Consider the following 25,644-nt stretch of genomic DNA (forward strand, 5'->3'; position numbering starts at 1 on the left):
AAGTTATCACTCCATAAGAGAAAAGTGAAACACCAGTTGACAAGATGAGACGTTTTCCTGACATCCTTGGTTCTTTATTTAAAAGTACCGATAATATATGAATTGAAACAAAAACTCAGACTCAAATGCATCTGACAAATTGAAGTAGCAGTGACACATGTATCCACAAGCGAATGTAGCTGTGTAACCCCTATCTTGTTTCCCTAGGCAAAACACAGCAAGGATTATAAAATGTGCGCCTCTCACATTGAAAGAAATTAAAGACAATCATATAGTTCTTTTTTGCAAAAATCAGCGCTCTTCAATGTCATAGCAAAAAGGTGATGTGAAGATAAAGTGTGGCTAGAGAGGAACTTCCTCATAAAATTTCTGAACAAGATTTGCATCACATCTCATGATATTTCCTTGTCAGTTACAAAAAAGATTTCCTTTGCACGCCTGCCTCTACATTACTTCATCTGCTTTCCAGTCTTATCATTAAACTCAGAGGTGCTGAAAACTAAGTATCACTCATTCTAACCTCAGCAACAAATAAACAGAAAATTCCTATTTGAAAGCCTTGAAGCAAAGAGTAGTCAATGAGTAATACAAACTACTGACTTATGAGAAACAGTCTCACTCAGAAAGAGAATTGTCAGAATAACTTTTTCAGAATAACTATTTGATGTAACTAGCCCATTTTGGAAACAGAAAGTCAATTAACTTATTTCCCCCTGTCCTCCCTTTGGCCAATCTGTCTTTCTTATTGTTCCTCTTTGACCACCAGTGGTTTTTATTTTTCCCCCATTAGAATGTTGAACGTTCAGTCTCTTGACTTCCCTTATTTTCACATGTTCAGGAACCAGATGTCACAGTTTCTTTAGAATGTCAAGAATCTTTGTATGAAAATCGGTGACATACGTTTTAAGGTACACATTCATTATTAGAAAAGCAAATTGCAGTAGGCTACAAGGCACATTTATTTGTCCATTTTCTGTGCTAGTTAAGAAAACTTGTGAGGAAGGCTCAGAAAGAATTTAGAATTCTGTACACAGTTTTAGGTCGTCCACAGAAATTGACGGTGCCCCCTTTGTTAGTCTCACTTCTCTCTGGGCTGTTTGGAAGCTTCATGACTTTGGGTGCATTATATCAGGATATTTGGACAATGGGGAGAGGGGATGATGAAATGGTAAGGAAACACCCTTGGCTGCGTAAATTAATTAAAAGCATCAGAGAGATCAAAATCATGAAATTCTTTCATTTCCACACTTGGAGTCATTCCATTAACTGGCTTCCAGGGGCGTCCAGGACATTTGGGGGAGGTTTCTGGAAAATCAGAAATCAGATTAAATAAAAGGCTATTTGGCTCTATCTGGATGTCAGGGATCCAAGCATCATCATTCTCTGTGGGAGCTGGTGGTGCATTAGTCATCACAGCTGCAATGAGATCTGAGTCTTGGAAGTTAGGAATGGTAACTGCTACACCTGGCTGGGCTAGGGAAGGGAGGGATGTTGGCCCTTCTGTCTTCTCTTGTGCAGAAGATGTAGTACTATCTTCAGAAGAACTTGCCAAATGCTCTGTTCTCCAACCATTGTGCTTTCCATTGTTTTTTCCTTTATTTTTATGTTTTCCATGGCCATGACCATGCTCATGTTTATGTCCACGGTCTAGGCCACGTTCCCTTTGGTGTCCATGACCACAGCCATGTTGCTATGATGTCCATGGCCAAGGCCATGTCCCCTTTGGTGCCCATGGCCTTGGTCATGCTCATGGTTAAGGCCATGACCAAGGTCATGTTTTATTTGCTTTCCATGGCCCCAGCCATGTGCACGAGTGGGTCCTTGTTCTTGTCCTGAATCCTGCTCTTCATCTCTTATAGAAGCCATGGAAGTGTGGGGTGGACTTACAGTTGTTCCTTCTTCTGTTTTCCTTCCTGGTGCTGTTCGGAAAGGTGAAAAACCTGGAGGCCTTCTCAGCATTGAGATCTAAATAGGAAATATTAAGATGAATGCATTACTGTGAAGACCACACTATCAACGAAGAAAGAAGGGACTGAGACCTGGCAATGCTATCTTGGTTTACAATGGAGCAAGTCTTTGCCAGATTTTATATACAACATTAATAATCCAAAAAGGATGAGAATAATAATATTTTTTCCTCTTTTGATTCATTTTGTCATTTGTGGGTATTGATTATTGTTCTTAATAAAACTCCTCTAAGCTAGAGAGTTTTTCTTCATCTGGAAAAATTGGGAGGCTAAACTACATAATCTGTAGGGTACCTTCTGAGCCTATGATTATGTAAAGCCATGGTACATTATTTATTAATTGATACTATTTCTATTAGCACAATTACTGCTTTTATCCTAAAAGGCGCTAAATGGCTTTATGAACTGAATTTATATGGAACATATATCCACAATCCCTTTGTTGAACTAAAACACATTAGGACATGATCACAAGGTTGAAACCCAGCCTTTGTATAATGTCTATGTTAGACTGTACATATACATTCACACACATGGCAAAAACCTAAACCAGGAAAAAGAAAGACGAGGCAAGTTTCATTGAAGAGGTAGATTTGTGGATGATTTCTACCTATTCTTGCACTACTGGCGAGAACATTATGATTGGAGGCAGTGTTTGGTGGTGCAAAGAGCACAGTCTTTGGAGTCAAACAAACCAGACCCTACTAGTTATCAGCATCCTGTGAACAGGGAGGGCTCTGATTTGACCTAGATTTGATTTCGAGTGGCACTAGCTTCACTTTTCTCATCTCTAAAACAGGAATGACAACAGCCCCTGCCTCATAGAGTTGTCAGGAGAAAAATGTATGTCAAGTCCTCAGTACAGTGCCTGGGACACAAGAAGCACTCGATAATGTTATTATTCACACTAGAACTTCAACCCCTTTTCAATTTTTAGTGTCTCATTCTTGGCGATGGGGAAAGTATTACTTACCTGCCAAGTTTCTCTTAAGAATTAGAAAAGATGATGTAAACTAATACTTCCCACACCTGCACATGAGTATCAATCCCCTGGGGATCATGTTAAAATGCAGACTTTGGATTGGTAGATGTGGAGTGGGGCCTGAGGTCTGCCTTTCTCCTAAGCTTGTTGGATGTAAGCCCATGCCAGCGGGGCATCTCAGGCACACCTTGAAGCTGCGTAGCTAGCAGTGTGAGCTCTCCACAGCAGGTGCTGCACTCACTGGGAGTGACTACTGAATGACGGGATACTCACAGTGTGTGAGAAGGAACTGCTGCTCTCCATTTCTAGCCATAAAAAGAGAGATCAGCCCAGAAATGTGAAAGTTCTCATTTGAAAAAAATGTAGTGTCCGAATTTATTTAAATAATGGTTCATTGTCAATCCCAAAATAGAACTTTGCAGAATAAGCAAAATTGACCCGAGCTGACTGGAATTAGAATCATACCTTTCCTAGGGATCGACAGTTGACAGTAGTGTTAACTATGTTCATCCAAGGTACCACAACAACGTCAGCAGTGCAGTCTAGAACATCCTAGCCATGAAAATAGAAGCCAAAAGACAGAACAGCATTATTCATGAGCTACTTAAACAAGTATAAAACATCCGATAGATTTCCAGGGAATAAGTAGACAGCTACATTACTACTTACCCCAAGTGTATTGGTCTCGCAACTTTCAGTCAACTCTTTATTACTTTCCTTGGAACACGTGGTTTCCTTGGCCGTGAATGTAATAGAAAATTTTCTTCCAGCCACAATCTGAAAAATTAATTAGCACAAAGTAGAAGTTTAATAAGTATTCTATAATAAATCATATGCCTTTTCCCAAATGGCTTTTAGAGGAGAATATTAAGTTTTTAATTACACACTGACCAAATGAGGGTTATACCAAAAAAGTACAAATGTTTGACAACAGAACTTTCTGTTTGTATCCATGTATTAAAATATTTGGCTGTTCACTGGTCTCATTTCATTTTCCAAATGGGAAAGAAAAGCAGGTTACAATTTTTATATTTTTCTGAGTTTTGTTTGTTCAACAATTGCAAAATTCAGGAGTCATTCAAGGGCTCAAGTTGTAATAGAATCTAAGAAGAGTATAAAGAAAAAAACTTAAACATTTTCGTTCTTTTCTTTGACATTGAATATTATTTTATATTAATTTCAGGCATATATCTTAGTGGTTAGACATTTACATTATTTAACAAGCAATCCCCCTGAATAGTTTAGTACCCATCTGGCACTATACATAGATTACAATATTATTGACTATATTCCCTATGTTTTACTTTATATCCCCATGATTATTTTGTAACTATCCATTTGTACTTCTTAATCCCTTCCCCTTTTCACCAACCCACAATGCTACTCCCATCTGGCAACAATCAAAGTGTTCTCTGTATCTACGAGTTTTTTTGTTGTGTTTGTTTATTTTGTCCCTTAGATTCCACATATAAGGAAAATCACATTGCATCTGTCTTTCTCTGTCTAACATACTCCATTCAGCACAATACCTCCCAGGTCCATCTATGCCACCACAGGTGACAAGAACCCCTTCTCTTCCCTGGAATATTCTATTGTACATATGTACCACCTCCTCTTTATCCATCAATCCATTGATAGACATCCAGGCTGCTTCCAAATCTTGGCCATTATAAACAATGCTGCAATGAATATATAGATACACACATCCCCTATAGTAGAATTTTAGGTTTCTTCAGATAAATACGCAGAAGTGGAATTACTGGGTCCTTCTTTGTCTCTTGTTATAGCCTTTGTTTTAAAGTCTATCTTGTCTGGTATGAGTATTGCTACTCCTGATTTTTTTCTCATTTTCATGAAATATCTTTTTCCTATCCCTTTATTTTCAGTCTCTTTGTGTTAGTCAATCTGAAGTGAATCTCTTGTAAGCAGCCTATGGAGGGGCCTTGTTTTCTTATCCATTCAGCGATCCTATCTTTTGATTGGAGAATTTAATCCATTTACATTTACAGTAATTGTTGAGAGGTATGTAGTTATTGCCATTTTATTATTCATATTTTCATCTTTTTTTTTTCATCTTAAAGTCCCGCTAAGATTCTTTGTAATACTGGTTTGGTGGTGATTTAGCTTTTTCTTGTCTGGGAGCTGTATATCCGTCCTTCTATTCTAAATGATAGTTTTGCTGAGTAATCTTGGTTGTAGTTCCCTGCTTTTCATCTTTTTGAATATTTCCTGCCAACACTTCTGACCTGCAAAGTTTCTGTTGAGAAATCAGCTGACAGTCATATGGGAGCTTCCTTGTAAGGAACTAACTGCTTCTCTCTTGCTACTTTTAAAATTCTTTCTTTGCCTTTAACCTTTGGAATTTTAATTATGAGGAGTCTTGGTGAGGCCCTCTTTGGGTTCATCTTGTTTGGGATTCTCTGTGAGTCCCGGTCTTGTATATGTCTTTCCTTTGCCAGGTCTGGAACGTTTTCTGTCATTATTTCTTCAAATAGATTTTCAATTCCTTGCTCTTTCTCTTCTTTTTCTGGTAACACTATGATGACAATGTTGGTATGCTTGATGTTGTCCCAGATGCCTCCTAAACTATGCTCATCTTTTTGGATTCATTTTTCTTTTTGCTGGTCTGATTGGGTGTTTTCTGCTACCTTATTTTCCAAATCAATGATTCGATTGTCTGCTTCACCTAATCTACTGTAGATTCCCTCTAATGTATTCTTTCCTTCACTTATTGTATTCTGTTATTTCAGAAAGGTTCTTTTTTATGTTTCTTACATCTTCATTGAAGTTCTCTCTGCGATTCATAACCAATGTTTCGAACTCTGTATCTAGTAGATTGCTTGTCTCCACTCTGTTTAGTTCTTTTTCTGGAGCTTTGTTCTGTTCTTTTATTTGGGACATGTTTCTTTGTCCATTTTGGCTGCCTCCCTGTGTTTGTTTCTATGTATTAGGTAGGGCTGCTATGCCTCCCCCTCTTAGTGGAGTGGCCTTAGTAGGAGGTGCCCTGGGGGATCAGTGGCAGAGACTCCCTGGTCACCAGAGCGGGTGCTCCAGGTGTGCCCTCCTGTGGTAGTTGCACCTTGGTTGCTGTTTGCACATAACTGGGAGGGAATGACCCTCAGGCTGATTGGTTGTGAGGACTGGCAGTGACGACAGTGAAGGAGCTGTTGTGCAGGAATTGACTCTGTGGAGCAGGATTCGCTTTAGCAGGACTCTGGTGCCTTCCCAGTGTGCCCATGGGCTGTGTCATCCTTGGAGGCAACTTGGTGATGCTCTGGCTTGGTTAGAAGCTGGCCACTGGGTGTGCCAGCCCCAGGGCCTTCTGGCATGGGACCCACTCAAGACTAAGTTTAGCTGCAGTTTGTGCCCTACCCTGGGCCACCTGGGATGAGCAAAAAAGCAATCTGTAGATGGCCACCACCTGTGCTGGGCTTAGAGGTGCCTTGAGAAGTCAAGCCATGAACCGTGGTTGGCTGTCACTAGTATCTGGTTTAGAACTGCTCACCCAGGGGTAGGGGACGTGCTGAAGTCAGACTGCTTGTTTGGGTTTTGTGAACTTTAGAGAGATTTTTGGAAAGTCCTCAACATGAGCCAAGACAGGCCATTTGTACGGAAAAGCCACTAGAAGCTGCCTGTGTGTGACCAAAAGTTAAGTGAGGCAGTGTCTCAGTGAATCACCAGGCCAGGGTGAGTGAATGGTGTTAGCCAGGCTGATGGAGACTCAGATATGGTGACCACCTATGTCTGCATGCCAGGAGTGGGGAGGCTTAAGAAAGAAACAATGGCTTTTGCCAGCTCCTCTATCCAGGAGAAAGCTGCCCCTCCAGCCCTCTCTCTGAAGCCAGATAATTCAGTTCCTCCCTGTGCATTCCTGGTGCCCTTTGAGCTGGAGTTCAGAGTGAGCGAGTCCATCAGCAATTAAAATGTGTGCAGGTTCTTTAAGAGGAACTCCTGGGACTCCAGCCACTCTTGTCTTACTCAGCCACAGTCTCCTCTGGTTTTCATGGCCATAAGTTATGTGGACTTCTGTCCCTGGCAGTAGAACCCTGGGCTGGGAGCCAGATGTGGGGCTGGGAGCCCTTCCTCCTCCCAGGGAGATTCTGCAGCTGACATATCTCTCTCAAATTTTAATGGTCACACGTGGGTGTGGGACCAGTCCGTTCCACATCTCTACCCCTCCTACCACTCTCGAGGTGGCTTCCTATGTATGTCCTTAGTTTTAAGGCTTTGGTTCAGCAAGCCTTCAGGCGATTCTCAATGATGGTTCTGTAGTTTAGTTGTAATTTTGATGTGGTCAAGAGAGGAAGTAAGCACAGTGTTTACCTATACCACCATCTTGACCAGAAATTTTAAACATTTTCTTTAAATACGCCTTATTGTCCTACAAAATCATAAATCAGAGAAATATTAAGTTAGTACCACCAGAGAATTTATGTGGATTAAATTATGTGATTAGGAAAATCATTTGATTTTCTAGTTTGTTTCTCTTACATTTTTTAATTTAAGAAATTTTCAATCTCCAGCAACACTTTTAATCATTATTCAATTCTATCCCCACAATTAATATTTTGTGGTGGATTTAAAAAAATGCTTTTTTGTCTAGAAGGGCACACTTATTTATTTAAAAAGTTAAACTCATATTTTAAAAATGCTCTAACTTCAACAAAATACCAAGTATAGTTTTTTCAAAGTGACTTTTAAAGGCCATATCTTATATCTCTTACACATTTGAAAAATATATGCAGTAAATATCATCTTAAATTATACGTTGAAAAGTTAGTTGATGTCACCCAATTTCTGGCCCAAGTTATCAATACTTAATTCTAGGATTTAAGTGCGTGTGTGCATGGGGGGGGGGGTGTGGTAAGGGGTGTTATGGACTGACTATGCTCCCCCCCAAAATTCATATACTGAAGTCCTACTTCCAATGTGACGATTTTAGGAAGTGGGCCTTTTGTGAGGCAATTAAGTTTATATGAGGTTATGAGGATGGGGGCTGCATCATGGGAATTGTCTCCTCATAAGAAGAGAAGAAAAACCAGAGCTCTCTCTCTCTCTCTCTCCCTCTCTCTAAAATGTGAGAGGACACAGTGAGAGAAGGAGGCCATCCTCAAGCCAGAAACTGAGTCCTCACTAAGGAACTAAATTTGCTAGTTTGGGGACTTTACAGCCTCCAGAACTGTGAGAAATAAACTGCTGTTGTTTAAGACACCCAGTTTATGATATTTTGTATGGTAGCCTGAGTACACTAACACTGTGTATGTGTGTGATTGTGCGTGTTTGTGTGTGTATGTATAATATTATGTAGCTATCAAAAAGAGTATATCAATACATCTGTTGACCTGGGGAGATGACCATTATTTAAAAAATCAAGTTACAGGCTGATAGTATAATCTCATTTGGAAAATCAAACCACAAGAGTCTTCCCTATCTCTATGGGTTTTTTTTAAAGCGAGAAGTTAGAATTATCCTTAAGCCTGAAAAAATGTTTACCTTCATGAATAACCAAAGTTATGCACATTAAAAAAGCAATGCAACTGCATTTTTATTCTTCTATATGTTGGCAAAGATTAAAAAGACAGCGATGATACTTGATGTTGGCCTGGTGTGGGAAGCATGCAGCCTCAATCACTGTTGGTAGGAATAGAACTCAAATCAAGATGATCAACCCATGTCTTTCTTATCCCCAGGTGGTGTGAATGTAAATTGGCATCAGTGCAAATAGGTGGACGATTTGGCGATGTGCATCAAGGTTTTAGACACGTACTACGCTTCTACATTTCTAGTACTTTGTCAAAGGAAAACTTCCTGACTGTGCACACAAAGATCCTTGAAGTGTATTCATCTGAGCAAAGACAGGGAGAAACCCTGTCTAGAACAGGGACAATGATGGTAGGGGTGGGGCAAAATGATCGGCCTGTGACAGAAATTGCAATCATTCACATGTGCAAAGGGAGAATTGAAGGAATATCTGGTATCTGAAATATGAAACCGACTGGGAATGGACATGCATCCAAATAGGACTAAATATGCAAAGCCAAGGCAAGACTAAATCTGTAAAATAAATCCTTAGCAGTTTGGCAGATTGCTTATTTGGAGATTGGCGTTTGGCAGATTCATCACATGGTGAATGACTTTCAAGTAACTTGGCTGCTTCCGGTGAGGCTACCTTGAATGACTGCATCAGAACAGTCAAATTGATCTCTTTCAATGCAAACATCAGTAAGGATTCATCTCCTAAAAGTAAGTCTGAGATTCTCACAATATTCCAGATTGATTTGGCAACTGAAGGAATGTCAGTTCCCTTCATTTTACAGAATTCCTTATTGTTGTTCCCCTGGCACCCAAGCATAAACAAACATACACACGTGCTACACTGTTGATTAGTTAATTTACAGAGAAGTGTAAGTACTCAGAGGACTGGTCACATTTGAGAATGAGTGGTTCTCTCCTGACAGCAAACCTCTGACATGCAGTATATGGTGGAGTACTGGACTATTCCTGCATCACTAAGAATAAGGGCATTTCAGAAGAAAACAGAAATCTAAAGTGAGAAGAAGAGCTGATAAACATAAGAGTAGCATGGCTTGGTATACCCTTCGAGTAAGCCTACTTGGGTCACGTGCTAGTGCAATCAAGGAGAGAGGGTGGTAGCATCTGGGACAGAAATAAATGCCTGAGTAGGAGAGAGATCAAACTATCAGTGTTTGACTTATAATAACACAATTCATTTAGGTTTTTTTCCAGTAATAAAACTAATACAAGACATTAGAGAATGAAAATAAACAAAAAAAGGAAAATTGTAAATATGGAAGATACTGTAATAAAATAGAGAAGAAAACAAAAAAAAACAAACAAACAAAAGAAAATAAACAGCCCACTGTGCCATTACCTAAAGCCTCCACTGTGAATATCTGAGGTATTTGTTTCTTTTTAGTATTTTTTTCTATACTTTTTAATAACATAATTGACAACAGAATGTATATTCAATTTCATCGCCTTTTTTTTCACCTCATATTTTAACACAGGGTATTTCCTACATCAAGAACTCCTCACAAAGATGCTTTAATATTGCTGCTTAATGCCCTCTTGGAATGATATGCCAGTCACTATCTGATTACTTCTATATTATTGATTATTTTGACAGTTTACCATTATTTCTTTTGTAGTTAAAGCTGCAATAAATATTATGTATAAAGACTCTAATTTAGATTTCTATAAATTAAATTACTGACCCCAAAGTATGAACTGTATTAAGTGAGATTTTTTTCATCTGATTATAAAGATTATGTTGTTTTGCTATAATAGTTTGGTTCTATTTTGATTGCTTTTCTTTAACTTCTATTTAGGGAGGCCCGTTTTGAGGTTCTATAATATGAATCTGTCCTTGAACACATTGGTCATAGGCTGTTGGAGTTAGAAAGGATTTGGGCTCTTCTTATCCAGCCACTCATTTTACAAATGGAGCCACAAAGGCTCAGTGACTGACCGCCCAGTGTCACCCAGGATGTGAGTGTCTACTGCTGTGGTAGACTAGGACCCTTGATCCCCAGGCAAGAACACCCTTATCTTCTATTGACAGGGCATAAAAGGAAAGACAATTCCCAGAGGACGCATTTGTGGGTAGGAAGGACACCTCAGGCAGGGGAGAAATCACATGGAGATGAGAGTGTGAAGAGAGTCTGGGCAGTGATACACTGACTGACGTGGCTGAGCCCAAGGCACTAAGTGATGTTAATGGGTCTAGAAAGGCAGAGAATAAATCCTGCTTTTCGTAGACCTAAATTTCACTAATCATATCATAGTTGCTAGTATTGATATAGCACTGTACAGAGTTTGAAAAGTGATTAACATGCATTATCTTATTTGACCCTGACCCCAGTCCTTCACAAACGGAAAATGAGAGAATGTTCTAAATGGCTTGTCCAAGATCACACAACAAGCAAGCAGCGAGGTTGGGACTTGAAATTCAAATCCCTTTCACTAGGCATACTATTTCCCAGTCCAGAGTCAAGATTAGCAGCAAAATTAGTAAGTAATTTGTACATAGACTATAATATGACTATTTTTGTAGCATAATTTACAGACCTGTGATGTTGCTCTGTGCACCGTGTCAATCTTGAAGTAGAAATTTCCATTATTCTCTGCATTAAGCTTTGTGATAGAATGTTTCAAAGGTTCTTCCAGCTCTGGGCTGTCGACAGGTATTTCTCTGGGGCAGCCAACACAAAGCTTGGGAGGTCGTAGTACAAAATCCTCCCCTGAAAGAATCAGGTTTGAAGTCAGCATGTGCACTGAAAGAGCAGTCTAGCCTCAGTACCTCTCCCCCACATGGTCCAGCATCCGTTTATAGAGGGCCAGGAGGGCTGCCCAAGGGTCAGTGGTGAGAGGTTGGAGGAGGTCTGTTTGACCTCCACTTTACAGCCTCTCCTCTTTTCCTCTCCTCAGAGCCAAGTATGTTTAAGGAAATCTTCAGTTGGAAGGTGGTAGTTAAGGACTCAATCAATATGCCGCACTTTTCCTAAGTTTTTGCATTTTTGATGGAAAGTATGAAAAGTAATGTTTAACTTAAAGGAATAACTCTCTAGTGGAAAAATTTGAAGTCCTGTGATTCTGGTGAGCAGGCAGCTTCAGTAATGCTTCTCATTGTGGAATGTATGCAAATATCTTCCAAGTATGGGAAAAGCCACCTCTTGGTATAAGAAATACTTTACCATAAATTGTGCTATCTCCCTCTAACATGCAGGAGAAAAATGCCTTTAACTGAAAGGATTTTATTCTGAGTGTTTAAAAATGAGATACAGCTTCCCCTACAACACCTGACTTAGGGAAATCTTGTACACAACGAAGTCCAGGTGAACTTGTACCTGGACGCCAGCTTTGCTCAGAGTACTTTAAATTGTCATTATATTCCCTCCTGGCCACTCAGAGCAGTTTCCACTGCACCTGCTACAGAACAGCTGGGCAGAAATGGGGTACAGTGTTCTCAGCAAGGTCTGTTGGTCATGTAGACGTTGTGGTAAATCATGGCACGCAAAGCATGATTCCTATGAAAAGACCTAGCCGCGTGTCTGGGACCAACATGCGCTGTTAGAGCAGGAACATGTATTATCCCTTACCTGGAAAAAGGTCACATTTCTGGGAGAAGGAAGCAATTCTGTCTTGAAGATCTACGTATGCGTTATCTGTACATTCACCGGTATCCTAGTTTTTGAAAAGTATGTAAGTGCATAAATTGAAAACGTTTTTAAGATCCTTTAAAGTAGAGAACTAGTAAAATTAAATATAGGATGTTAACTTTGCATAGAAAACAAAACCAAACATAATCCAATTGCAAAAGAGAATAAGATATACTTTGGTAACAGCATCAACAACAACCACAAACATATATACACAAACACACAGAAACGTGAAATAAGATGACAAGAATACCTAGTACAGGAATAATAATCATATAAGGGAATGGGTAAAATTTTCTTTTAGAAAGGCAAACTTCAGATTAAGTTAAAAACTAAATCAATGTATTATATGTTCAAGACTAATACCTTATAATAAAAAAGATTAAGTATAATAGACAAGTAAAACTATATGAGGCAAATATAAACAAAAAAGAAGATAAAGTTTTAGTAGTAGTGGACAAAGTAAAATTCAATGTAACTAACAACTCATAAAGGTAGTAGAAAATATCATTTTAATCTTATAAAAGACATAGTCTAGAAACATGGAAACAAAATATACAGAGCAGAAAATAAATATATGAATAGAAAAAGATAAAAATAATTGTGGGAAAATTTAATATACAACTGTAAATCTCAGAGGCCAAATGGATAAAAAAATAAATAAGGTCGTAGAAGACTTGAGTAACATAATAAAATTTATTTAAATGTTTTTTTCATATGATACATACAATTTAAAATGATATTTTTTTATACGTATGATGCAAATATTTTAAATTGCTTATACACTAGGTCACAAGAATGGCTCAATAAACTTTGCAAATCAAAAGCAATTCAGGACAGATTATTTGCCTTTAGCACCAAAAAAAAACAACAATTCCTAAAAATTAATAATATAAGTATAAACAAATAAACAAAAAGCTAACTACTTAGAAATCTAAACATACCTGCCTAAATAGTTAGGGTCTTTCCTGGATAAGGAAAAATATAAAAAAGAAAACAAGAAAAATGAGAATTTTACATAATGTTGCCAGAGCCACATTAGAATTTAACTCATGGCTTTATATACTTTCGTAATTTAAAAAGAGAGGTAAGAAACAAATGAAACAGACCCAAATCTAGGTATTTATCGCAAGAAGTTAGAAAAAGAATATAAATAGACTTAAGCAAAACAAAAAGAAGACGACAATAAAGATAAAGACAAAACCAATGAATTAGAAAACAGAAAGCACTAGTATAAATACACAAACCCTAATCAATGATCATTATTGGTGGAAGGAAAAAAATTAAATGCACAAAAAGGCAACATAAAAAAGGATACAGAGAAGTATATAAATATAAGAGAATATTATAAACAAGAGTATGTTAATTTCTACCCCAAACAAGCAGATATTTTTCTGAAAAACTATAACAAACGCTGACTTAAAAACAAGAATAAAATTAGAATGGATCAATGACTGAAGAAATAAAGAATGCTATCATTACTCTCAACTTCCATTCCACTTCTCATCTCAAACAACTAGATGGTTTATAGATGAATAAATTTAAAAACAAAAGAACATATATTTCCATGCTATATAAACTGTTCCTGAATATAGAAAATAGTGGCAAACAAACTAACTCAAAAATGGAAGGCAGTGGCGGGAAAAGAGGATGACCAAATATGAGATGGACTGACTCTATAAAAGAAGTCAGAGACATGAGACTACAGGTGCTTTCAAAAGGGCTATTGAGGTCAGGACACTATGAACATCACTCATTCAGAGTCAAGAGTCAGAGGTTGCTCAACGTCATATAACACACCCAACTCATTCTATAAAACTATAATCTGGATACCAAAACCTGAAAAAATAGAATGCACACACAAACACACACCCGGAAAACTGTTAAACTACTTTCACTTATAAATATAGATGTGGCATTCATAAACAAACTAGAAATAAAATCCAAATGCATATTTAAAGAATAACTTATACTAAACATATAGAGCTTAGTTTAGGAACCTAGAGATTACTATTAGGAAAGTTGTCAAAACAACATAACAGATTGAATTAGAATTATATAATATGATATTTCAGTATATATTCTAAAGCATTTACTAAATTAAATTCTAGCATCAGTTTCTTATTTAAAAACAAAACAAAACAAACCTCTTTAAAAGCAGAAATGTAAGGGTCCTTCTTTAACATGACATGAATGTCCATTTGGAACCCATAGCAAATATACATAATAAAATTCTAGATGCTTTCCCAATAAAATCAGAAATAAAACATAAATGTGTGATCACTTAAAATATATATATATATATATATATATATATATATATATATATATATATATGTTTGGGTAAATTCTTTAAGACACAAAACAAAAAATAAGCGCATCAGAAAAGAGATTAAAAAATGTTACTTGCATAAGATATTATTATATACCTAGAACAATCAAAACAATCAATGGAAAGGCATTAGTGTTAATCAGAGAGTTCTGTAAACTTGCTGGATATCAGGTAAATGTTTTAAAATTGATACATTTGTATATAACAATAACTTTTTAAAAAGAGAATAAAATAAAAAGAAGACAAAGGATTTAATTTCTGATAGCAATAACCAAAACCAGAGAAACAAAAAAACCTCTCTAAGAAATGCAAAAAAAACCCACAATGAGGTATCACCTCACCCCAGTCAGAATGGCTATCATCAACAAGACAAATAGAAACAAGTGATGGAGAGGCTGTGGAGAAAAAGGAACCCTCATACACTGTTGGTGGTAATGCAGACTGGTGCAGCTATTATGGAAGGCGGTGTGGAATTTCCTCAAAAAATTATGAATAGAATTAACATATGACCCAGCAATCCCTTTCCTGGGCATCTACCCCAAAAATCTGAAAACATTTATCCATAAAGACACGTGTGCTCCAATGTTCATTGCAGCTTTGCTTACGGTGGCCAAGACATGGAAACAACCAAAATGTCCTTCGATAGATGAATGGATAAAGAAGTTGTGGTATATATACTCAATGGAATACTATTCGGTGTTAAAAAAAAGACGATATAGGAACATTTGTGACAACATGGATGGATCTTGAGAGTATAATGCTAAGCGAAATAAGTCAGACAGAAAAAGCAGAGAACCCTATGATTTCACTGATATGTGGTATATAAACCAAAAACAACACAAGAACAAGACAAACAAATGAGAAACAAAAACTCATAGACACAGACAATAGTTTAGTGGTTACCAGAGGGTAAGGTTGTTAGGGGGTGGGAGGTAAGGGTAAGGGGGATCAAATATATGGTGACGGAAGGAGAACTGACTCTGGGTGGTGAACACTCAATGGGATTTATAGATGATGTAAAACAGAATTGTACACCTGAAATCTATGTAATTTTACTAACAATTGTCACACCAATAAATTAAAAAAAAAAAGAAGCCTCTCCAACCTAGAAATAACTCTAGTGAGCAATAGTCCAGATGTATATAAATAAAAGCACATAACATTAGAAATTTAAAATAAAACGACTAAATATAGATATATACCAAGTTCTTGACTGAAAAGACTAAATATAGTACATACACCAATTCTCCTCAAATTACTTTAGAAATGTAATACAATTCTAATCTATGTGACAATGTAAGTTTTTCTTACAAACTTAGTCTAAGGTTGGTGTTGAAAATTTAACACCAGAATAATAAATCACAAATTTAAATTTACTATGAAGCAACAGCTGTTAAAACATGGTAGTACAAATGCGAAGAAAATATTTTTCAAAAGAAACTAGTATCGGATAAAGGTCACAAAATTATGTAGAACGGAAGAATGTTGAAACATCTGACTATTCTTTTGAAAAAAAATCAATTTAGATACTCACAAAATACATTAAAGTTGGTTCCAGATAGGTTTGAAAGCTATACTTAAAAATAGTGACCATAGACTAATTAAAAAAAAAGGTGACTACTGAGATAATGATGGAAAAATTCAAAAGGAAAATATGTTTGTCACCGACAAACAAAACTATTTCTAAGAAATACCATCATGAAAACTAAAAAGTAAACAGCTGAGAAAATATGACAAACCACTAATGCCTTTAATACATAAATACTATTTTCCAAATCATTCAGATTTATGCCAAAGACAAATGGACAAGGGTATAGAAGACAATTCTTAAATTCAACCCATAAATTTCTAACAAATGTATGAAAATATAGTGGTTAAATAAATACACATTAACTATATTGTTGATTGAGAAAACGAAAACCAAAAATGCTTTTGTCTATGAAAGTAGCTACGTTTGAAAAAAATAATCCTGAATTATATAAAGGGTATACATTGCTGATCAAATGTAAGTTGGTGTATTTGGCAAACAGTCAACCTATATAGCCAGAGTTTTAAGAGCTTTAGTACAATTTTATACTATGTGTAAAGTTGGGACTTTATTCTGCACTACACACCAAAACCGAAAGAGCTTTATTCTCAAAAATGTTTGGTGAGTTACTAATTATAATAAAAAATGGAAACAACTCAAATGTCTAAATATTTCAGAAAACAATCTATGCTATCTTCATTAGGGTATTATACAGTTATTTAAAAGCAAATTTATCAAGGGATTTAATGACAAAATTCTTAAGTGAAGAAAATGCAGCATGTAAAATAATTACAATTAGTAAAAGGTAAAAAAAAATCACCAAAACTTGTCTATATCTGCCCCCCTGCCAAAAATAAGACACGAAGGAAATACACTAAGATATTTTTGGGTATTTGGTTCAATATTATTTTTTTCTATGTTTCTGCATTGTCTTGAAGTTTTCTATAAATATGTATTTCCCATAAGGAAACACATACATAATAAATGTCACAGTTTTTACAGGTATAGGAAATACCACACTTACAGCATCTTAGTTTTACATGGGGAGAAGGATGCTGGTCAGCCTGGAGGTTCTCAATTCTATCAGCATATTTGAGTCATCTGAGGAGCTTTTAGATCATTCTGACTCCAGGGACCCACTCAGATCAATTAAATCAGAATGTCTTGGGGAATGGCCTGGCAATAGGTATTTCTTAAAACTGGCCAAGTGATTCTAATGTACACCATGGCCTGAAAACTACTTGTGAAACCTCTTCAATCAGTGCTTTTCCAACCTTAATGTGCAAATGAACCTGAGAACCTTGTTAATGTGCAGATTTAGTAGGTGGGGGGTGGAATTCAAGATTCTGCTTTTCTAACAAGCTCCCTGGTGATGCTGATGCTGATGCTGCTGGTCCATCCAGCGACCAGACTTTGAATAGCAAGGCCTTAAACCTTACCAACTGTGGGCAAAACAGTTCATTTATATTTCATGCCCTTAAATTACTGTAACAAACTGTGTGACTCAGGTTCTATTATTCTTCACTAATTTACACAGGAGGAAGTGGAGGTTCAGAGAAGTTATAACAGATGTCTGATGGGCTTTGTGACTCCAACCACCTCTAGCATCTCTCTGTGTTGAAAAGAGACCTTACAAACAGATGCAAAAGGATTAAAGCTAGATTAACATTTAGGCCTGTATAATCTCAAATGGCTAACTGCACATGAAAAACAGAGGTGTTAATAGATGCTTCAAAGGCCAGACTTTATTCTAACCGACAAAGTTAAGTAGTAGCAAGAGCATAAGTTTTTAGAAGGTTCCCTCTCTCTTTTTACTCTTTTTTTTTTTGTTATGGTAAGATATTTATAACATGAAATTTGTCATTTTAACCATTCATAAGTGTATAGTCCAGTGGCCTTAATTACATTCACAGTGTTGGGCAACCATCATCGCTATTTCCAATAGTTTTTATCACCCCAAGGCCAAATGCTGTACTCACTAAGCAATAAACCCCCGTTTTTGCTCCTCCCAGCTCCTGGTAAACTCTAATCTACTTTTGTCTCTATGAATTTCCATATGTTAGATATTTCACATAAGTAGAATCTTATAATATTTGTCTTTTTGTATCTGGCTTATTGTACTTAAGGTTTTCAACATTCATCCATGTTGTAGCATGTGTCATTCCTTTCTATGGCTAAAGAATATTCCATTGTTTTATATACATATCACATTTTGTTTACCCATTCATCTATTCATGGACATTTTCGTTGTTTCCCTTTTTTGTCTAGTGTGAATCATGCTGCAGTGAATATTAGCATGTATGTATCTGTGTGAGTCTGTTTTCAATTCTGTTGCGTATATACCTAGGATTTCAATTGGTGGGTCATGTGGTAACTCTATGTTTAACTTTTTGAAAAACTACCAAACTGTTTTCCACAATGGCTGCACCATTTTACATGCCCATCAACATGTACAAAAGTTTCAATTTTTCCACATCCTCCCCAATACTAGTTATTTTCCAATCTTTTAGAATTATAGCTATCCTCCAGGTATGAGGTGGCATCTTATTGTGGTTTGTATTTACATTCTCCGGATAGCTATTATAAATGTGTTGAACATCTTTCCATGTGCTTATTGCTATCAGAATGTCTTCTTTGGAGAAATGTTTAGGTCTTTTACCCATTTTAAGCGTGGGTTGATTGCCTTTTTGTTGCTGCGCTGTAGGGGTTCTTTATATATTCTGCATATTAAAAACTTATCAGATATATAATTTGCAAATATTTTCTCCCATTCTGTGGGTTGTCCTTACACTCTATTAATAGTGTTCTGTCTACTTTTTCCCCCCAATTATGAAATAAATACATGCTTGACTGGAAACATTGGGAAGTATTGAAGAGTTCTAAAAAGTATAAGGAATCAGGAAAAGCACCCATAGTCCCAAATGAAAGTTAACTATATTTGGCACATTTGTTTTCCATCACTTTTAATATTTACATTTACTTTATATATTTGAATACATTTCTACATATAGTTTTGTATCCTCCTTTTTTGTTTTTTACTTAACATACTATAACCATTTTACTAAGTCACTAAAAACTCTGTAAATGTAATTTATTGGCTGCACATATTTTACTGTATGGATCTACTGTAATTTACTTAACCATTCCTGAATGATGAAAATATAAGTTATTTCAATGTTTTCCTATTAAAAATAACCTGAAATTAGCATGTTACTCTCTGGATTTCTCATTTTCTTCACATATCATAGAATTTTAGAAGTAGAATTACTAGATAGAGGGCTCAGAGCAATCCCTTGCTTGAAGGGCAAGCTTCTGCTAAAATGCAAAACATCACTGGCAAGCTCAACATGCCATACTCATCTGAACACGCACTAACTTCCACCACTGTGAGATACTGTCTTTTAACATAATTTTGGTTCTGATAACAAGATGTCATCCTAGAAAGTGTCCCTAAGGGATAGAGGCTCAGGATGTGTTTACTAAAGATAAAGGTAGGGGAGGGAAGGTGAAAAAACAAGCGGAGACAAGTTGGAAGTGAGGGATTGTCCTGGGCAGCGCTCAGGAGCAGCAGCAGGCCTTGGAGCCCATGAGGAAGAAAGGGAGACAGGAAAGTGTGAAAATGGACCATGGCACCATTCTATCTCGGGCTACTCCTAGTTCCTGGTTATATCTGTAATGCTTATGGCTAGATGCACAGATTGTTTTACCAGGTAGGTGAGGCAGCTTGCCCAGTGACGTGAGCTTCGAAGTTCCCAATGAATGTGACTGTGAATTGGTGAATGCCATCTGAAATTTTAGTGACCGATTCTTCCTACATAGTTGAGAGTTCCCACACCTGTAAATACTGCACACAGTCTTACAATCTGCATAATTCCATTTTTGTCTACTTACACCATTGAGAAGAGACTTGCAGTCTGGAGTTAAGAACAGAAATTTCTCCTTGGAACAGTTAGTTTGCGCAATTGTATACGTAACTTCATACCTCGATCCAGCCACCACCTGAAACAATTTTGAATTGAATATTTAAAGGGCAGCTTAAACACTCTTCTTAGTGTTATGAGGACCTTAGTTTACTGTCTGGCATATCAGAAATGCTCAAAAATGTAGACTATTATCACTAAGCAAAAGTCATGAGTGAATAAATATTAAGCACTTTATGACTCTCACACCCAACACACACACACACACACACACACACACACACACACACACACTCCTACACATCTGAAAATGAAAAGCAATATATAGATGGAATTACTCTATTTCCTTAAGTAAGACCTAGCAATATTTGTTCTGCCAGAGGCATGAAAAAATGTTCTATTGAATTTTGTGAAATATGAATGATATTCTTCTAAATGGTTAAAGACAACTTTGGAGCTAGAGTGACCTTTAATGGTAGGTTCTCAGGTTCCCAGACTGTCAGGTAATAAGACTTCTCTGCTTTATCCTGGACTAGTCTCATCCTTGTTGCTGGATTTGGGCATAACTGAGTAGAATATACATCTTGTATGAAGGCAAGTTGGACGGTTTCTTAAAAGCTCAAAATGTTATTGACCAAATCACTAATATTTAGAGACTGAACTACAAGGGACCCAATCAACTCTCAGTAAAGATTTAATGAACGGAAGCAATGAAAAGACCAGATTTACAAATATTTACGTTTCTTAAATGATCATATGGAAACTATAATTTAGAGTGTACTCAGAAAGCTATGCCAACCTTTTTAGGTATAACAATATTTTGGAGCCATGATAGCTGGTGATGCTCTAGTTTTCTTAAAACCTTATGGCCAGAATGTGTCTTTCATTTCACCATCTCTAGGAAGAACATGTAATGCTGACTACCCACTCATTAAAACCTATCTCAAATGAAGGGGTCTGATTAGCCACCTGTTTCCCCTTTCCATAGTGCAGTATCCAAATCACTGCAACTAAAGAGAAAGCTATTTGCCTCCTGTGCTAGTCAGATGAGAACATAAAAGAACTCCCTCACCACCAGTCATGGAATCATATGGTTTCCTTCAGCCAATGGTTTATTTTAGGTAGCGAGACCCTAAATGTAACGATCCAACAAATTTTAACAATACTGTGTGAAATGAAGAATTAAAGAACAAACCTGACTCCGGGCCCTTTTTACTTCTTTAAGAGAAAAGAGGTGGGAACGATCAGTGTTGTTGTTAAAATGTTCAACAGCATGTCTCAGAACGCGTTCCACGTCTGGGCTGTCAGTTGATATGGGTTCCATGCAGCCAAGGCATTGATACTCAGGTGTCACCACAGGGCCCTCAACTTGACAAAGAAAGAATAGGCAAAAAGGGCAGAGTTAATGAGCAAAACCCACATTCAGATACATTGCCCAAAATAAGATAATTTCAAAGCCCCTGGTAAACACCCCTTCCAGTAAACCCCAGAAAGCATTAAAAAAAGAGAACACAGAACTGCATTTCTGTTAGAGTGGGAAAAAAAAAGAAAACCCTATCATTCACCTCAGAACATCTAACATGAATACTATTGTTCATAATTATTTTAAATTTATTTAAAAGTCATTTTAAATTATAGAAGCCATATATACTTTATTATATATTACAATAATAAATATATCTTATGAAAAAGTAAAACATTATACATATACTAGTATTTATTTTTCATTGTTAATTAAAGCTCTTTAAAGCCTGGTGTAAGATGTTTTATTATGAATTCAATCCGACAAACACATGTTTTGTACCTGCGGAGATATGCCAGGCACTGAGCTAGACTACGTAGATATGTGAATTTGTCAGTAATGGTCACAGCCATGAAGGAATTGGGCAGTGTTGAGAGGGAGAGATGGAACTGTAGATGGATCACTTCAATATAATTCTGTAAGAGCACAGAAAGGCAGGAGCCTGGAGTGAGCTCAGGACTTTTCTGAGGAGAAGAGACCTGAGACAGGAAGGGTGAAGATCAGTCCAGGTCAAGCAGGCAACAGAGGAATGAGGCCTGAGAAAAACAACAAATGGTTCCCAAGAAAGCAGGATGAGTCAGGGGCAGGGGTGTGAGATGTTATGTATACACATTTTACCAGGGCTTAACTCCGGAGGCAGGGAGGGGTGACTGAAGTCTGAATGGTGGTTATAGAGAGAATTGTTATTGAGTCTGGGATGCTCTCTGGAGGCCAGGGGTTACTAACCATATTACCAGCGTCATGGGCTCCTTGGTGAACATGATGAAAGCTATGGTGCCCTCCCCAGGAAAATGCTCGTACTCACAATGTTCTCCACATACTTTCAGGGTCTCATAGACTCCCTGAAGTAAATTAAGAATGGTCTGCTATAAGAATGAAGAGCCACTGACAGGATTTACTAAAACGATGTAAAATATTAAAACAGGTGTGAGTTTGTATTAACTTACCAAATAATCTTTACAGCAGATAGCCCTAACCTTCTGGTCAGTAGAGGCCCATGCCAAAGTCATGAAGGATTCCTAGGCCCCTTCCCAAAGGGACTCTTGCTGCCCCAATGTGCAAGATCCAAACAGAATCAGGAGACCAGCAATGTTCTACCTTCCCTCAGTTGTTAGCAGGTCAGCACAACTCCCCTAGCAACTGTTTCTTGGCTTTCACTCCATAAGTACACGTGTCAGGAAAACAATTTACTGGATGAATATTCATGGCTCCCCACCAACCCACTCCTTAATGAAGTTATGTTCTATCAGTGCAGTGAGCAAAGTTAAAATTCTGGAGTGGAATTACATGGGAAAGATGAGAAAATTCCTTATTGGAGAACAACAACAAAATAGATGAACCCAGAACATGAAAGGGGAGATGGAGTAAAGGCCAAAGGCTGGTTTGCCTGACTTAAGGGCAGCTCTGACTGGGGTAAAACAAGAGATGGAGCAGGAGCCTTTTGAGGGTGAGAGGAGTAGGGGAATATGTAAATTCAGTTTTTCTGAATGACAGGATGATTTTCCACCTTGCCCCAACACTTCTAGAGAGACTTTTTAAAAATTAAAATAAAGATTTTAAATTTTGAATTCTGGCTAAAAATGTTTCAGATAAAGGATTGTGGAACTAGTACCTAGTAATTTCTGAAGGTGTGGCAAAGAGCTTTTCTCTCATAATATGTAAGCTCTGTGTTCTGGATAATGTGAAAATTTGCTTATGAGATAGAGTTCTTAAACTGAATAATAAAAACATATTTAACAAAAATGGTGGCATGAGGTCAGCTTCTGTAAAGCTCTGCTGGAATTTACAACTAATCAAACAGCTATAACTCCACAAACGACTCCCTGTACAGCAGACAGGCAAGATGAAGAGGCTCACTACTGAATTCACCTAAAGGAGGGAGAATCGCGGGAGCAGGGAAGGAGGGAAGGGAGAAGTGCGGAGACGGAGCCCCGTGGGCGCAGGACATGGACCCAGCTCACTGCTCCGAGCTTGCTGCACCCCGGAACTACCGCAGCTGCGGGAGAGGGAAGAACTCAGACTGCTAGGGTTCCGCTTATGGCCCACAGGGCTGAGGGGGCAGCATTGAACACAGCTTAACCCAATGCTCACGGCAGAGACCTCGGAGCAAAGACTGAGGGAAGAAGGCTGAAAACGGTGGTTTAAGCCCTCACTGCCTGGCAGAGAACGGAAGACTTAGGCACTGAGACTAGCCGCCCTGTCCCTACCCTCCCTGAGCTCGCCCCGCCCCCACCTGCCTGGTGCTAGAAGCAGAACAGTAGCCGCGTCAGATCAAAAGAACAGAATATCTGCTGTTCTGAAAACTGTGGACCTCAGACACAGATTAACAGCCCAACTAGTTCCAGCTAAGGGGAGGGAGCTGTGGAAGCGTGACCGGCTGTGGTGGTGGTCGCCGCCATTGCTCTGGGCCACCTCTCAAGACTCACCCCGCCCCTGGCCCCACCTATCTGGGCGGATCCCTGCAGGAGTAAACAGAATTGCTGAAACATATGGGCTCTGAATCTGGTGCAGAAAGAGCTTTGGAACTTCAAAAGCTCTTTGCACACCCACACGGACACTGCGCCCTGTGACCCAGGTGAACTATTAACAGAGGAGAAGACCGTCTCCCAGGGAATCCCCCATTATGTGAGAAGCTGGAATAGTGCAGAGAAAACATAGCTCTACCGTGTGAGAGAGAAAAAACAGGCTATAATCGGAGAGAAAATAAAACATTCTACCAACAAGTACTGGGAAACAAAAGAAAGACCTCTTCCTATCAACCTGTTGCATTTGACCACCATCAACAGGGACAATTTGTGGCAACTGAAACATAAAAAGGGGGAGAGTAAAGGCCTGAACCGGAATATGGAAATGGAGAACGCAAGCATGCTGAAGAAAATGGAATATTCTAAAATCAAACTTTCTTTTATATAAACTTAAGAGTAACCACTCAAAAAAAATCCAGAACTAAAATATATACTGTAATAAAAGAAGAAACAGAGGGAAACATCATAGAATACAACCACACAGAAATAATAGACAAACTATAGACAACAACAAAAAAGAAAAGAAACAATGCAGACACAGCCTTACCAGAAAACTAAAGATAGAATGACAGGAAATCCTCACGTATCAATAATCACCCTAAATGTAAATGGACTGAACTCACCAATAAAAAGGCACAGAGTAGCAGATTGGATCAAAAAACTAAACCCAACTAAATGCTGTCTCCAAGAGACATATCTCAGCTACAAGGACAAGTATAGACTCAAAGCGAAAGGGTGGAAATTGACACTCCAAGCCAATGGTACCCAGAGAAAATCAGTGTAGCCATAATGATATCAGATGAAACAGACTTCAGGGTGAAAAAGATAACAAGAGACAAAGATGGACATTACATAATGGTAAAAAAGACTACACAACAAGAGAACATAACAGTCATCAATATCTATGCCCCCAATCAGGGAGAACCAAAATATACCAAGCAACTACTAACAGAACTAAAGAGAGAAATTGACCAAAACACAATTATACTAGGGGACTTAAATACATCATTGACAGCTATGGATAGATCATCCAAACAGAAAATAAATAATGAAACAGCAGCCCTAAATGACACATTAGATGAAATGGACATCATTGACATATATAGAGCATTTCATCCTAAAACATCAGACTATACATTCTTTTCTAGTGTACATGGAACATTCGCAAGGATAGACCACATATTGGGACATAAAATCAGCCTCTACAATAATCAAAACAGCTTGGTATTGGCGGAAAAACAGACACATAGACCAATGGAATAGAATTGAGAACCCAGAAATAAAACCACATAAATATGGACAGATAATTTTTGACAAAGAAGCTAAAAACATACAATGGAGGAAAGACAGCCTCTTCAATAAATGGTGCTGGCAGAATTGGATAGCTATGTGCAAAAGAATGAAACTGGACTGCTATCTGTCACCATGTACCAAAATTAATTCAAAATGGATCAAAGACTTAAGCATAAGACCTGACACAATAAACTGCATTGAAGAAAACATAGGTACTAAACTTATGGACCTTGGGTTCAAAGAGCATTTTATGAATTTGACTCCAAAGGCAATGGAAGTAAAAACTAAAATAAACAAATGGGATTATATGAAACTGAAAAGCTTCTGCACAGCAAAAGAAACTATTGACAAAATAATGAGGCAACCAACTGAATGGGAGAAGATTTTCGCAAACAG

General features: G+C 37.7%; 1 protein-coding gene and 1 pseudogene across 2 annotated transcripts in view; both read right to left on the reverse strand.

Annotated features, from left to right (window-relative positions):
* Positions 1–25,644, reverse strand: part of LOC308506858 (kininogen-1-like) — a 35,972-nt gene that overhangs the window by 1,177 nt on the left and 9,151 nt on the right. Inside the window, exons 5-11 of the mRNA XM_081070868.1 lie at positions 21,104–21,276; positions 19,880–19,987; positions 12,069–12,153; positions 11,038–11,210; positions 3,619–3,726; positions 3,415–3,501; positions 1,888–1,965 (exon numbers count right to left, since the gene is read on the reverse strand). Of these exons, the coding sequence (XP_080926994.1) occupies positions 1,888–1,965; positions 3,415–3,501; positions 3,619–3,726; positions 11,038–11,210; positions 12,069–12,153; positions 19,880–19,987; positions 21,104–21,276 (812 nt within the window). The remainder of the gene's footprint in view (positions 1–1,887; positions 1,966–3,414; positions 3,502–3,618; positions 3,727–11,037; positions 11,211–12,068; positions 12,154–19,879; positions 19,988–21,103; positions 21,277–25,644) is intronic.
* LOC308506315 (kininogen-1-like) lies at positions 55–1,866 on the reverse strand (annotated as a pseudogene). Its single transcript has one exon. The product of its transcript is annotated as a kininogen-1-like (transcript).

This window comes from Rhinolophus hipposideros (genome assembly GCF_964194185.1).
Source record: "Rhinolophus hipposideros genome assembly, chromosome: 2".
NCBI classification, from domain to species: Eukaryota; Metazoa; Chordata; class Mammalia; order Chiroptera; family Rhinolophidae; genus Rhinolophus; species Rhinolophus hipposideros.